This window comes from Onychostoma macrolepis, chromosome 11, assembly GCF_012432095.1.
Source record: "Onychostoma macrolepis isolate SWU-2019 chromosome 11, ASM1243209v1, whole genome shotgun sequence".
Classification (NCBI taxonomy): Eukaryota; Metazoa; Chordata; class Actinopteri; order Cypriniformes; family Cyprinidae; genus Onychostoma; species Onychostoma macrolepis.
The window spans coordinates 1,779,635-1,796,685 of record NC_081165.1 but is presented as its reverse complement, the minus strand read 5'-3'; the positions used below and the strand labels follow the sequence as shown (position 1 = coordinate 1,796,685).

At 34.2% G+C, this 17,051-nt stretch overlaps 1 protein-coding gene across 1 annotated transcript; it reads right to left on the bottom strand.

The window, feature by feature from the left end:
* Positions 1-699: 699 nt before the first annotated feature.
* On the bottom strand, positions 700-8,880 carry ddx19b (DEAD-box helicase 19b). Its single transcript, XM_058791538.1, has 12 exons — positions 8,610-8,880; positions 8,191-8,245; positions 8,015-8,062; positions 7,796-7,931; positions 7,563-7,655; positions 6,538-6,640; positions 6,334-6,448; positions 5,979-6,156; positions 5,040-5,277; positions 4,784-4,946; positions 4,512-4,703; positions 700-2,721 (listed from the first exon to the last, which is right to left on the bottom strand). The coding sequence occupies exons 1-12, from the start codon at positions 8,664-8,666 to the stop codon at positions 2,660-2,662; spliced, it is 1,440 nt and encodes a 479-aa protein (XP_058647521.1). The 5' UTR covers positions 8,667-8,880; the 3' UTR covers positions 700-2,659.
* Positions 8,881-17,051: the final 8,171 nt, after the last annotated feature.

The following is a 17,051-nucleotide window of genomic DNA, read 5'->3' as shown; positions in this document are numbered from 1 at the left end:
ATATATATAGATGTATATATATATGTATACAATTACATTTAGTCATTTAGCACTTACAAATGAGGACAATGGAAGCAATCAAAATCAACAAAAGAGCAATGATATGCTATGTGCTATGACTAGTCTTGGTTAGCCTAACGCAGTACATGTAGCAAGGTTGTTTTCTTAAATTATATCATAAATAAAAAGGAAAAAGAATAGAGCAAGCTAGTGTTAGAGGCCTTTTTGTTAATTGTATAAATAAAAGAAAACAAATAGATTTAATACAAAAGAATATAGAAGGTAGTGTTAGTGTGTTTTTTTTAAGGAAAACAAGCAGTTGGTCAATGCAAGTCAAAAAGGGTCAAGTTTTTAATTTTTTTTATTTAAAGAATAGAGAGTGCTAGAGTTAGAGGGTCAAATAAAGATGGAAGAGATGTGTTTTTAGCCGATTCTTGAAGATGACTAAGGCTGCTCGGATTGAGTTGGCCAGGTCAACAATATATCTCATCCCAATATATATATATATATATATATATATATACACACACATATATCAATATATATATGAAACTTATCCTTAAATATAAAAAATATATAAGTACTATTGATATTACAAAAATATATTTGAAGCAATATATATATACATACACACACACACACACATATATATTGCTTCAAATAAATATATATATATATTAATGAAAACTATTACAAAAAGTTGGTCAAAGATACTTTGATTCGTAGTTTTATTCTAGCACACATCATTCAGACATCAGTATCACCACAAAAGCAGCAGACCTGAGAGGTGCTGGATTTGTTAAACAGTTTTATCAAGATCTGCGGCAAGCAAGCATTCCTCATCCTGTAACATCCAGACAGTCACTGATCCGCTCCAAACACACCCAATCTGTCATGACAGATCACTTTTAAAGAGATACATACTTTTTTGTCATCAACATTCAATTGAGGTGAAACATGGAAATTATTAATCATTTCAAAAGGCTGATTTGTCAGCTGTAAGTGCATGTTTGTTGAAAAAAAATATCAAAACATTTTTCACATAAATGAATGAGAGTGAATGTTACAAAAACATCTTCATTGAGGTGAACATGACAAACTGCTATGAGCAGCCTCATGGTGCTGTGGAAACATCATTATTGAATTGTCCTCAAGCATTATGGGTATTTCAGTCAAATACTAATAAAAAAAAAAAAAAAAAAATGCAATGATTATGCAGGAATGTGTTTGATAACAGAGACAAGTCCATTTATTATCTGATGCGACACCAGATCAAGTGTTGGTTTCTAGATAGTCTTTAATCAGATTTCAAATTTAAATTTGAAATTTCAAAATAAAACCCTCTATTTAACATCATCGTAACAGGTATGATTGACAGCTTGAACCAAACTGAGAAAATGAACAAGGCATCAGGAGATATATTTAATCTAGTAATTCTTTATCAAGAAAAGTCTTCCCTTCAAAGATGCGACTGACACACTTTACCCCAACCTCACTATTCGCATACCAACGAATAAAATATACGTCTATCATAATGCATATATAATGGAGCCGAGTGCAGTGTCAGTTGAGTTTCAAGTGGTTAAATTAAAACGTCCCATAATATAAAATAATCATTTTCTATGGCTACCCTGAAGAATACAGTGAGATTGTAGAGGATGCGCTCACATGTGCCTTTTTCATTTTTAAGGCGGCTGCAAATGGGAATGTGGCACAGCCTTCGGTTGCATTTGTGTACGTGAACCTGATCATTTCCAATTCAATGCAGTCTGTTACCGGGAACACAAATAATGCCTCTGCTCCAGAGCACTCTTACAACGAATGCCGTGACGCATCTGCATCTGTTAAATACAACAACAGTTTCACTCTTTGTACTTATTAAATATGACAATATTTGTACATGATGAATAGATACGTTTGTGTTATTCCATGTTAAATACTGGCGAAGCCAATGGAGGCACAAATCTTTGGCTTTTGCATAATTTCATACCAATAAAAGGATTTTGGCAACTGTTTCAGTTTAATTCGAAGCCAATAACTGCCAGCATCCCTTCTGTGGCAGTGTCATGAGGTATCAAGTATTAATGTATAACACAATAACAGCAATCTCTCATAATGTTAAATAAACCCTGCATTTTGACTCCTAGTTTGGAGTTTCACACCAAATCAAATTCATACAACACAAATAAACTTGACTGAAAATGCACGTTTTTCATGAAGCGTAGCACTCTGCACACTTTCACAAAATTCAGCTCGTTTCACAAAAATCTCATCCGCAATTATGACAATTTCAGTCCTTGGTTTGGAGTCCCATGAAATCAATATAACAGTCAATGTAATTTTTTGTGTGAAGGCAGGCTGTTAAAAGTCAATTTAAAATGTTCATGATGAAATTGTGGATATATTGAAAGGCATATTCCTTGTGCCACTATCCTGGACCGCTATTGTAGCATTCCCGTACACGTGACGTTAAGACTAGACATTCAGAATTTATTAAGAAGTACAAAGAGTGAAATGCATTTAAACAAAACCTATAAAAACATCATCCGAGATAAAACTGCTCCACATGTAAACATCCTCTCCGGCACAGCTCTGCTTCCAGCCTCTGAATTAAAATGTAGCGTGAGCACAGTCCTATTAGAAGAACAAAGACAGCCGCTCAGTTGGCGATTTTCTCAATTTCATCCAAATCATCTGTGTCCAGCTTCTCGATTTTCTTATCTGTAATAGGAAACAGATCAATGAATTAACCCACATTCAGAACTACGCAAACATGGCAATAAATAGAAGCTACATTATGGAATTGTCCTGCTTTAAAAGCAAAGTTCTCTCAGCAGCAGCTGTGAAATGTTGATCTGGCTATATTTTCACTTTATCAAATTTATTTTGTGCATTAATATACAAGCTGGCTACTTTTAAAAATAAAAAAACAAATGAATAATCAAAACAATTGTTAAGAATTTAACCAACTATATAGCTTCAAAACCTACAAGCTAATATAAAGTAATAAAGAGGGGGAAAGAAAATTACAAGTGATAAACAAAAACTACTTTTAGTCTCTGCACTTGATTTCGTTTATCTAATACGTACTGCATTTCAAAAAGGCATAAGTGAAAACATATCCAAGTAAAACAAATAACGGCGGGTGGAAGCACACACCTTTAAAAGCAATGCGCATGTGTCTCACAGCGCATATTCTGTGCAATGAAGAAACCAAGCTCAGAATCCATTCTCAAATGTTCAAAATGGATTCTAGAATCGTTGAAGAGAGAATAGCGATGTATCGGAGAATCGATTAGTATTTCTAACACCCCTAGTGTGTATGTTTGGTATTTAAGAGGTATCCTTGTGAGCGTGATGAAATCAGATTTTATAATCAGTTATGATTTAAAAACACTGTAGTCCGAGTCTGCCTTTTTAGACGGTTTATTCCAGTGCGGTGCCTTGTCCAATTCACATTAGACTAATGCATTATGAACTACTGTAAACATTTTCCCAAACATTTGTTTTCGTATATTTTGATGGACGAGTCTAAATTGTGATATTCTGTTGATTATTAGTAGGAAACAGACTCTGCTGATCAGAGGTCTCGTTAACCGAAAATCTTCTGTCATTTATGGAATTTAAGCAGTGACGGAAAAAAATCGGAAGGCTGTCCGTCACTTTGACATTACACTGAGGGTGATCTATTGTAATTGTAATTTCCACTCCTGTCCAGTTGGTGGCGAGTGCGCTCCAGTGTGGCAGCAGAGCATGGGATCATCAGCTCCAGTACACAAATAAAACTCACCAGTCTTCTGCAATGCATTTGATTAAACACAGGTGAGTACACACTAGTAAAGCAAAAGAGACGATCAGTTCATGTCTGCTTCGCTTGATCTGAGGTGTCTACAGCGATCGATCACGCCACATTAAGGAGCATCAAAATAGTATTTATTGCTTGAATTTCCTAATAAAATGGACAGAATCTGAAATCTTGTTTCATTTCAAAAGTAACAACGCGCAAAGCTTAGCCTATTGCAATTTATTGGATGGGAGGCGCACTACATCTACAGTTCATTCATCAACGGAAAACAGAATCGATTGGGATTTAAGAATCGATATTGGTTCATAAAAATGAGATTATTAAAATCGAGAATTTTTTTTTTACCCAGCCCTAGCATATTTTATTGTTTTAGTGGCCTCCGCTGTAACTGCAGGGTGTGGTGTTAAACAAAGTGATGCATAGTCTCAGTGTTATTAAATAAATAAATGCATAAGCCTATATGCTCGTTCTGTAGGTTCATTATTCAAAATAAAAATGTGAAAAAAATACAAGCAATTAAAAGGTGTTATTATAATTAAAATATGAAAGTTAAAATGACGGGTAATAAGAGATTGAGACAATTTTTACAACCCTGTCTGTCAATATGACAGCACAAAACAATATTGAAGTCTAACACAACCTCTGCTGCTGACAGAGCTTAATCCAGGACATTCATTTGTTTATGAGAAATAAGGGTTGAACTTACTGAAGTGCTCCTGGATGCGGTTGAGGATATTCATGCTAAATCTGCTGTCCACCATGTTGATCGCCAACCCCCTCTTGCCGAATCGCCCAGTACGCCCGATTCTGTGCAAATACGTCTCGTTGTCAGGGTTTCCATCCTTGTCCACCGGCAGATCAAAGTTGATGACGACTGAAACTTGCTCCACATCAATACCTGGTAGGAGATACGAAGCCATCATGCTTATCCAGAACTAAAGATGAGATTATCGGTAAAATGACAGATAGCCGATATACCTCTAGCACAGACGTTAGTGGTAACGAGAACTTTCTCCTTGCCATCACGGAAACGTTCAATGACCGCTGCCCTCTGTTCCACCTGCATCTCTCCGCTGAGCAGCGCCACCTGGTGGCCTTCTCTGGACAGCTCTCCTGCCAGCCACCCGGCGGTTTTCCTGGTCTGTGATGGCAAATCTCATGGTCATATATTACTATTTCTTTTGGTTGTACTCTGAAATAACACCTCAATATCAACAAATGGCATTGTACTTACGTGGCAGAAGATCATGGCCTGTGCGATAGTAATGGCTCCGTAGATGTTGCACAAAGCCTGGAATTTCTCCTCCTTGCTGTTGCAGATGACGTAGTACTGCTTGATGGTGTCCAGAGTTTCCTCCTCGCGCTTCAGTTTAATGATGTTGGGGTCGGGAACGATCCTCTTTGCGAAGTTCCACACGGTGTCTTCAAATGTGGCAGAGAACAGCAGCATCTGGCAGGTTTTAGGAAGCATCCTTTAAAAAAATCAAAACAAAAAAAAAACAAGAACAGGTTGTAACACTTTAATTCTGCCATTCAAAAAGACTAATTTCCTCCCTAATGCTCTGAACTAATTAAAGACCATATATAAAGCAACATCCTTAGCTGATAAAACCTCAATTTATCAAATATTTACAAAGTCAAAGATCACTAGTGAAACAGAAATATATTAACAAAAACCATTTAAATATTGCAATTTGAATGAAAAGTTGAAATGGGGATCCTTCAGTATTTGTAGGGCCCTATGATTTCCAAGATGCAGCAAATGTGGATGAACTACAAATTTTGGATGAAAAAGTAGTTGACTCCAGATCCCGAGGAGTTAATGGAATAGACTCCTCGACTTCATTTACTCATTTAAACTTTAATCACTTTAATTTTTTCCCCCGACAATTTTTTTTTTAGAAGGTTAATTAAATTGTTAATGTTTGTCTTCGTTTGATCATCACCATTTTTGATACATTCGTATTAAATTATTAAATACAAATCATTTTAAAGGGCCCTATATTTGACATACTCATAGGTCCAGAACCATACATTAATACATTTGATCCATTTTGTCATAACCATTTAAAAAATGAATAATTATAATAATAGATGCATGGATGCTCAATGTGGTCTTCGACTTTTAGAGCCCACTGTAGACATTTAGCAAACTATGAGAGAAATCCTGTACCTCTGGATACGAATGCTCTGGTCTTGATGGCCCTGTGTGGCGATCATGACATCAGCTTCATCCAAGACGAACACCTTGATCTTCTTGGGGTCGATGAATTTAAGCTTTTGGCACCAATCCAAAACAGTACCAGGAGTGCCAATCACGATCTGTTCCTGTAATTTTGTCCCCCGCTCCACTAGACCAAACACACGATTAGGTGCACAATTACAAGCTACTCCTGTATAACAAATATGTAGTTTTCCTTTGAAGGCGACATCATGGGGTCAACAATTAAAAATCTGAAGGTCAAGAAAACATACAGTAATCTACATATTCCAGATATTGTGTTACTAGAGAACTGTGCAGAGCTTACATTTGTTTCCTCTAATGGCGTACACCAGTTGGACTTCAGGGTAAAATTTGCCCATCTGTTCGATGACCTTGCCCGTCTGTAGGGCGAGCTCGTATGTGGGGGACACACACAGACACTGCACACAGAGAGTCAGAGCGACATTAACACTAAAACAGTGGAATTATATCCATGCATTACATTCACTGCTTCTGATGCATTTCATACCTGAGGCCATCTGTTTTCAGGGTCCACGTGACTTAACATGGCCAGCACAAAGGCAGCTGTTTTACCCGTGCCTGACTGAGACTGAGCGATCAGATTCTGTGGACTGGACAGGAAAGGATATGATGTGTTCAAAACTCTGCTCTCATTAACAGTCCCTCCAGTTATTCACAGTTCAGTGATCGTAACGTCACATTTTTTGGATCCTGCATAATTCACCATTTAACCACAAAATTGGCAAAAAAAACCCATTAAAATTGTGACAGTCTGAAAAAAACAAAACGCATAAATGAGAAAACATGCTTGATGTGAAAAGCTCAATAAGCCATGAACGAGAACCCAATGCGGCATGGTGCAAACATGACTGACAGACGGCTGAAGCACACACATGCTTGAATGGTCAAATATACAAAGTTATATCAAAATGCCCATCCTGGCAGGCACGAGTATTCACAAACAATTTGGAGAAAATCTTAATGTGTATCTATGTATTGGATCCTAGTACTAGATTATATAGCAGCCTAATATACCTATATCTTATATAAAACACACACGTATACATACACATACATACATACATATACATATATATATATATATATATATATAAAATTGCTATTTACTAACTTTAAGATCAGTATATTAATTCATAAAGACTGTGCAGCATGTTATTTTGCATTTTATTCAGGTTCTGTATTATTTTGCATCTAATTACTAAACATGGAAAAAGTTGCAGCATTTATTTCAGCTTTTCTATTTCAATAGCTACAAAAAAATTAATTGTTTAAAAGTTGTGTTTCAGAATTTGATGAGAAACATTTGTGACATGCATATTAAATGTGTGTGTTATACATATGTGCCATCTTAGTTATAAAAACATCATTGCAAACTTTCCACAAAATTCTGAAAACACTGCTACGAAATCAGCCATTTTGATCTAGCACCAAAACAATAAACAAATAATAATTCTGTTGGGACTGCATTAAGTTCGATTTATATGGGGGGAAAAAAAGGTTAAATAAACTTACGGTTCTGCAAGCATCATGGGCAACGCAGTCTCCTGGATTTTGGAGGGCCTGTTGAAACCCATGGCATACACTCCTTGCAGCAGCTGAGGTTTCCTAGCAAGAAAAAAATAAACCACATGAAAGATTTCATGCATAATTTTGCATGGGCCAAACAAGACAAACAGCACCATGCTAGTCAGGCCCCTGTTAAAGCTGTAATACACTCAAGAGTGGGAACACACGGTCAAACTCACAATCGTAGCTCTTCAAACGACTTGACGGAGTAGAGCGGAGAGCTCGGATCCCTCTGAAGGACTTCAACTTGATTGGTCGTGTTCACTAGATTACTGCGGATCAGTTTATTCAGTAGTGACTGTGCCGCCTTGTCGTCTGCAATTCAGAGCAGTTTTAGTTACCTCTCATGCAGAGAATACACACACAGAAAACAATGATGATTCTGCGGTAAACATTACCTTTATCATCGTCCTCGGTCTTCTCTCCATTGCCTTCTGTCTTTGCCCCTTATTAAGAAAAGGAAGAAAAAAACAATACCAACATCATTCATTATAAGACTCCACAATAGCAATGGACAAAAAAAAAACAAATCTAACTTAAAAGTTCATACAAGTTAAGAAAAACTAATCCTCACCATTTGCTTCAGCTTTCAGCTTGTCATCTTTTTCATTTATTTGCAAGCTGCCTATCTGTAAATTAAAGTGAAAAACAGGACTGTTCAGAAAGAGCTTTATTGTCAAGTATGTTGCGAATACAAAGAAAACTACTCAATACACACACGAAATAAAAGATATGTAATATATGAAATACGACTAACAAAAAACAAAACAAATCTCTAAAATATCAGTACAGTAATGCTACACTAATATTATAATGCATTATTTTAATTACACTTAGCAAGCGATGTAGCGTTCCTGCGACACAGTAACTTTAAAGTTGTATGGTAACAGACCTAATAAGACTGTTTGAGTTATTGTGGTTCGTAAAGTGCTTGATTCAATTATTCAGCTTTCTATAAATGTTGTTATGTTTGAGTTTGAGGTTTAAACCCACCGATTCCGCTGCGGCTTCTTGTTCATCGACAGCCTGGGCCCACGAATCTGATGCCATGTCCTTGATTGTAAATAAAACGTTTGTCCTTAAAACGGGAGTCGATGATTTAACAAGAGACTGTTAAATCTATCCGCACATAAAACCTTAATAAAACTAAACGTAAAAGACGCGAACGCTACAAATTCATACAATGGCGTGTGTCGGTCCTCGCTGCTTATGGGGTGCGACACTCACACTTCCGGCCGGAAACAGGCTCGTCTGCGCTTGGTTCCTCTTAAACGTTCCGCTGTAGGGGCAACCATAGATATATATATATATATATATATCTATGGGGGCAACATCCACTAACTGTGGATAACTACTAACTGTGCAAAATCGCTTCTTGTGCATAATGTAAATTCATATTTGTACATTTTAGGGATACATGTACACTTAGGTTATATTAGGCTATAGTTAAAATACAATATGAATATATGTGACCCTGGACCACAGAATCAGTCATAAGGGTCGTTTTTTTTAAAATATATATTGATGTATGATTTGTTAGGATAGGACAATATTTGGCTGAGATACAAGTATTTTAAATCTGGAATCTGGGGGTGCAAAAAAAAAAAAAAAATCGAAATATTGCGAAAATCGCCTTTAACATTGTCCAAATGAAGTCATTAGCAATGCATATTACTAATAAGAAATTAAGTTTTGATATATTTACGGTAGGAATATCTTTAAAATATCTTCATGGAACATGATCTTTACTCAGTAGGCTATGTGAGATGATGAGTTGATGTGCTGGACCAACAAAAGCTGGCTAATTATATTTGATATGATATCCTAATGATATCCTAATGATTTCTGGCAAGAAAGAATAAATAATAAACAATAATAATGAAAAATCGATCATTTTAACCCATACAATGTATTGTTGGCTATTGCTATCCTGATAGCACATGTACATCACAGAGACATCTATTTGACGTCTGCATTTACATCTGCAAGACATATTTTTTAAAGTATGTGCAATATTGGACGTTTCCTATCAGATGTCAAAGAGACGTCTATTACTGTAGATGTCTTTAAGATGTTTATGATTTAGAATGAATGTAAAACTGACATCTTACAGAAATCTGTCAGATGTTTGTATTAGTGCTGTCAAACGATTAATCGCGATTAATCACATCCGAAATAAAAGTTTTTTTTTGCATAATATATGTGTGTACATAATATTTATTATGTATATATAAATACACATATAGTATATATTTTGAGAATATTTTCATGTATTTACATGTCTATATTTCTATTCATATAATTTATATTATAAATAAATATATTTAATATATAAATGTAACATATTTTTCTGAAATATATACATGCACGTGTGTGTATTTATATATACATAATAAATATACACAGTACACGCACATATATTATGCAAACAAAAACTTTTATTTTGGATGCGATTAATCGTGATTAATCATTTGACAGCACTAGTTTGTACACAGCAGATGCTTTCCAGACCAAGTGATCTTTAACAGACATCTTGCAGACGTTCGTGTGCTATCTGGGGACAAATATACGCGTGCTACTTATGACTGGTTTTGAGGTCCAGGGTCACATATATTAAATAGTAATGGCTAGATGACATATAACAAAAAGAAAACAAGGACACTCTTAAAAATAAAGGTTCTTTATTGGCATCAATGGTTCCACAAAAAACCTTTACCATCCATGGAACCTTTTCATTCCACAAAAGGTTCTTTAGATTATTCAAATGTTCTTCACACTAAGAAAAAAAGGTTCTTTTAAGAACTGTTCACTGAAAGGTTTTTTGGGGAACCAAAACTGGTTCTTATATGTGAAAACCCCCTTTTGGGAACTTTGTTTTTAAGAGTGTAGATTGAATAGAAAAAGAAGAGAGAAAGCTAGTGTTTGAGGCCTTTTTAAAAAAAAAAGAAAACTAGCAGTTAGAAAATGAATAGAGAGTGCTAGAGTTAGAGGGTCAAATAAAGATGGAAGAGATGTGTTTTGAGCCAATTCTTGAGGATTCAGCTGCTCGGATTGAGTTGGGCAGGCCATTCCACCAGGAGGGAACAGTTAATGAAAAAGTCAGTGAAAGTGATTTTTTTGCCTCTTTGGGATGGTACAGTAATGTGTTGTTCACTTGCAGAACACAAGCTTCTAGAGGGCACATAAGTCTGAAGTAATGAATTTAGGTAAAGGGGTGTAGATCCAGTGGTGGTTTTGTAGGCAAACATTAATGCCTTGAATTTTATGCGAGCAGCTATTGGTAGCCAGTGCAAATTGATGAACAGAGGCGTGACGTGCGTTCTTTTCGGCTCGTTAAAGATTAATCTTGCTGCCGTGTTCTGGATTAATTGTAGAGGTTTGATGGAACTGGCTGGAAGACCTGCCAAGAGAGCATTGCAGTAGTTCAGTCTGGACAGAACAAGAGCTTGAACAAGGAGATGTGTTGCATGTCCTGAAAGAAAGGGTCTGATCTTCCTAATGTTGTATAGAGTTGACTGTGGCATATCTAGCTGTCTTATTGCAAAGGTGGCATACTATCACAGTATTATGTTTAAATTTACTGAGCTCTTTAGAGTAACCCATTTTTTCACAAATGCTAAATGCAGAGGTGCTTGATTTTATACAGCACTGGCATTGGGTCTGATTAAAAAAAATGTCCATATTATACTATTTGTCCATTAAAGTGTCATGTCTCATGAACTGTCTGGTAAACTGAGATTTTTCCAGAGACTTTAGATTTGCATTGATAGAGCTTGAATAAATATTGCCCCAACATGAAACTAAAAGTCACACTCCTCCCCTTCGCACATTTATTAGACACAGATTACAGGACATACTTTACATTAAAAGTTTCTGGTCTGAAACCATTTCTTTAACAGCATAAGATCAAATGTTTTTTGAGTATGTAACTAAACAGTTTTCTTTTGGACCCTCTCCCTCACAACAAGTCTCTTGACAGTAGTGTTGGGGAAAGTTCATTTTAAAAGTAATGCATTACAATATTGCATTACTAAATAAAAAAGTAACTAATTGAGCTACTTTTTATGAAAAGTAATGCGTTACATTACTTTTGCGTTACTTTTTGTCACCTGGGCTGGGCTTGCTATTGTTTTTTATTAACTATTTTAGGCAACTGTAAAGGCCCGTTCACACCAAAAGTGAATTGAATAAGCGTCAGGCTGAAGGAAGTGCCTCTGCATCTCACTCCAGATTCCTCTCAACACAAGAACAAGAGAGGAATCAGTGAATAAATGGGAAAAAACAAAGTAACCGACACTAAACAGTAACTCAGATATTTAGTTGTAAATTTAAAAGTAATGCATTACTTGTCTAGATACTTGGAAAAAAGTAATCTGATTATGTAACTCATGTTACTTGTAATGCGTTAACCCAAACACTGCTTGACAGAAAGTGTAATTTCATAATTGAACATCCAAGACCTAATAGAACAAAACCATACATCCAATATGAAAATTCACTATTTTAAAATATATATATATATATATATATATATTATCTATCATATTGCTGTACCTGTGACCTATTTTCACACATTCTTTTTTGCATTTATCTGTATATAAGAGCAATCTGTATATCTACAATTTGTTTTTGTATTTTTCATGTTGTAAATCTCAGCATGTGTGTCAAAACTGAAGAGGCTTTGTAAATTGTACAGCATGTTCCTTCTCAGGTCAGTCGTCCAAATGCTGCAATACAATGACAAAGTGCAAGTTTTGATATCAGTAATTCTCTACATTGCCTGTAGATGCTGCCCCACACCTCTCTAACGTTTTCACAGACAGGCAGTTCTCGGTGACAGACGAGAAGAATTTGCTAGAATGAGACATTATATATTTAAAATAAGGGGAAAATGTCTATTGTTCTGTTCTTTCTGCATTTGGACCTTCTTCTGTGGAGCAAGAAAGAAGAAAAGCAACCAGAATTCAGGCATTGAGGCTCTAATTATGTGTTCAAACAAAAACATAGGCTTTTTATTCAGTTAATTTGCTCTAGTTATGCATCTATTGCTTACAGTGTTGTAAATTAATACCTACATTATACCAAAATGATCGCTTTTTATTTGTATATTGATTATTGACTAATTCAAGATTGTAGTCTGGCTGAGTCTGTTGTTAGTTTAAATGAGTAATTGATTGGGGTTTGTTCTCTTGTTGAATAGGCTGACTGAGAAAGATTGCATCAGTTTTCGTCAAGAAACATTCTTTTCTTCCCAGAAGTATTTGTAACTGGGGGGAAAGAGGGAAAACCTTGTCTTTTCATCTTTGCTATTCATAATGATGATCTTTGCAAGTGTCCATGGTAACCAGCGATAGAAAGATTACGAAATGCTCCTTCACTGCGCACGCAGTTTTCAGTTCACCAAAAATATATCTGTTTTCAGACACAGCTGACGACACGTATATGCAATACAGCAGTCCACAATCTTTGAGCTGGTATTTTCACCTTCTCTTCCTAGTGAGCTGAAATGCTCAAACATTTTCCACTATGATTTGCATATTAAAACAATCTAAAGCAATACGAGAAAACTTGGAATATTTTATTTTGGTTTATAATTTTATTATCATTTATAATATTATTTATAATAGTATTTATATTATATTTATTATTTTAATAATATATTAGAATTTTATTTCTCTGACTGTTTATTTTATTTTATTTTATTTTATTTTATTTTATTTTATTTTATTTTATTTTATTTTATTTTATTTTATTTTATTTTATTTTATTTTATTTTATTTTATTTTATTTTATTTTATTTTATTTATTTGAATGTGTCAGTCTGCCTTCAGCGGTCAGATATTTCCTATCATTCATAGTGTGAATGCTGTAGTTTCACATTTCCAACCACATATTTTTATGCAAATTTGGGGACATTGCATAAAAAAACCAAGATGTACATAAAATCTTAAAATGTGCATAAAAAACACATGCAGTCAAATAAGGCAGATATTTATTTACACATAAACTACGATGGAAACAAACTTGCTGAAAATTTTTTTGGATGGGCCGTGATGTCATTTTTGGAAAAGAATTGACTTGAAAAAGTGTGTGTGAGAGGAGATGGTATTGTAAATATAATAGTTTATAGTCATTTATTGTCTAGAAAAAAAGAGCAGAAAAAAGAGCCGGCAGTAAGTTTTATGCAATATTCAAATTTTTTGCACAAGTTAACTTTGCAGCTTTGGATTGAAAGAGCTACCTGTGCAGCTACAGCTACCTAAATTACCTTTTTAGTATTATTTTTACTGTAATAATGTTGCAGTGTTTGTCTTGTTGCTAGGCTGATTGTTTGATACATTGTAGTGGACTATTTTTCTTAGTGGAGGTTAAGATAAAAGGTACGATTATAAAATAATTACTGCGGTCAAACGATTAATCGCGATTAATCGCATCCAAAATAAAAGTTATTGTTTACATAATATATGTGTGTGTACTGTGTATATTTATTATGTATATATAAATAAACACACATGCTTGTATATATTTAAGAAAAAATAGTTATGTTTACATATTAAATATATTTATAAAATATAAGAATATAAATATATAAATGTATATATATGTAAATATTTTCAAAATATATACTGTATGTGTCTGTATTTATATATACATAATAAATATACACAGTACATATATTATGTAAACAAAAACTTTTATTTTGGATGCGATTAATCGCGATTAATTGTTTGCCAGCACTATAAACAATCTCAACTCAAATATATAATTTTCACATACTCTTTATTAGGTGAGTAGCCATGTAATTTGATATTTTATTATCATAAGTTTTATACGTAATAACTCGGCGCTTACCACACCATAAACTGCCAACACACACACATCCTAAACGTTTGACATTTCAGTCTCAAGAGGTCTAAAGGTTGTGCTAGATGATAAAATAGCAGCAATAGCATTCATTTACTGGTTTTGCCTGTAAAAGCGAGTCAAACATCAAGTACGGAGCTCTGACTGCGATGACCGGAGCATTTCGTATCCAGACGTGAGTGCTTTATTGTGTTAGTAGACAGGCAATCATTCTCCAATAACGTGTTTCCAGCACTGCCTTATTACGTTCTTAATAATACATTAGTTTCTTTATAATGCCGACACTCAATAGCTATTTGGTACACTTTCATCTGGACAAAAAACAAAAAAGATTGGATTTGTATAATGTTGATTTATCTAATCTGCAATATCAGTACGCTACTCTGAATTTAAAGGACTCTTAATATCAAGGGACATGAAACAATAGAGATAGGCTACTTAGTGTTTTGCTTCACCCTCCTAAATGAAGGTCTGATGCGTCAAATCCTGACATCAGGACTTCAACGACTCGATGTCCTAACGATTTGTTTGGGTCCTTTAGACATGCGGGTCTAATCCAGCGCCCAATGGTGGATTTCCATCTGGGCCGGCATATTTTATTCAAGAGCTTGACTTACACAGTTACAAGCCATGTTGCCCTGGGCTTTTACACAGTCGCTCCACGCCACCGAGAGACAAAGAGCCCACTCTGAAAACGATCTCTATGTAATAGCTTGTGAAGTGACCTCTGGTATTGTGCGTTTGTTAGGGGTGTGCGTTTAGCTGCGGACGGCTGATGCATTTTAAATGCTTTTCCTGAGAACCTCTGAACTACACAAACAGGGTTATGTCATCCTCAGCGGAAAGCCAATCAGTGGAACGCAGTATGATTTTTGATATTTTAATTAGCAGCTGTAGCTCTGTTACATCATATTTGCCATCGCAGTTTCAATTCCAGAGACTGGCGGTCGCCAGGACTGAAAGATTTCCACAGAGAGCTCGAGGCGATTGTTCGCATTCGGAAACGAATGCGTGCCGCAATTGTTACGAAGGCTTTCTTTTGAAGCCTCTGCACCAAAAATCACTCTCTGAAACATTCTCGTACACTTCCACTGACGACTTTGCGGTAGCAAAGAGAGCAGAAACCTGTAATGGTAACCATGGAAACAGTCCAGTCAGCCAACAGTGTATGTAGCCTTCTGGTGTGCATGGTGTACATACTGAGTGAGGCTCTCTGACTCACACTCGCAACAAAATCACAAGCAGCCCTCCAAACAAATCCACACCGCACACACACTGCAGCTTCCAGTGTCACCGACGTGACACATCTGACCCATCAGTCATTTAAACACCATGATTTACTGTACCCTATATGATTTAATGATATAACAGTGCTTTAAAGGTATTTAACTCAAGTATTTTAAAAGGTTTAAAACAGTGTTCATTCACTTTGATTTAATACGCACACACACATTTATCATATCAATCATTGCACAATATAGTATGATTTAATTATTCATTATTTAAATGGAAGGATTTAACAATATATATTACAGAAAATATTATGAAATGCTGAATATGTATGTACATACATACAAATTTATGACTGATATTATTTATATAATGATTGATTTACCATATAAATCATTACACAATGTGATATATTGTATGGTTTAATTATTAATTATTTAAATGTAAGTATTTAAAGATATATATTACAGAAAATATTATGAATGCTGAATATGTATGTACATACATACAAATTTATTACAGATATTATTTATATAATGATTGATTTACCATATAAATCATTACACAATATGATATATTGTATGGTTTAATTATTAATTATTTAAATGTAAGGATTTAACGATATATATTACAGAAAATATTATGAAATGTTGAATATGTATGTACATACATACAAATTTATGACAGATATTATTTATATAATGATTGATTTACCATATAAATCATTACACAATATGATATATTGTATGGTTTAATTATTAATTATTTAAATGTAAGGATTTAACGATATATATTACAAAAATATTATGAAATGTTGAATATGTATGTACATGCATAAGGATTTTATTACAGATATTATTAATATAATGACTGATTTATCATATCAATCATTACACAATGAGATATGATTGATTTACTAATTAATATGAATAATTATTCATTTGAAAATAATTAATATTGCTATTTTATTAATTTTATTTTCTTATGTATATAATGATTGATTTATCGTATCAATCGTTGAACAATATATGATATACACACACACACACACACACACACACACACACATTCAAAACAGTAGTTGTATTAATCCTGCAAAATAAATTATATATTTATATTTATATAATTATGCATATTCTATAAAATAGATATAATTATACATATAAATGTATTCATATGTATGTATGGATAGATAAAAAGATAACGGTTTAACGTTCAAAAATGTATGTATATATTATTTGATTATGTAAATATATATAATGTAACTGTTTATTAACTGATATTAATTATTAAATTATTGTTTAATTAAATTATTTATTCGCTTTATTTTGAAAAAAAATA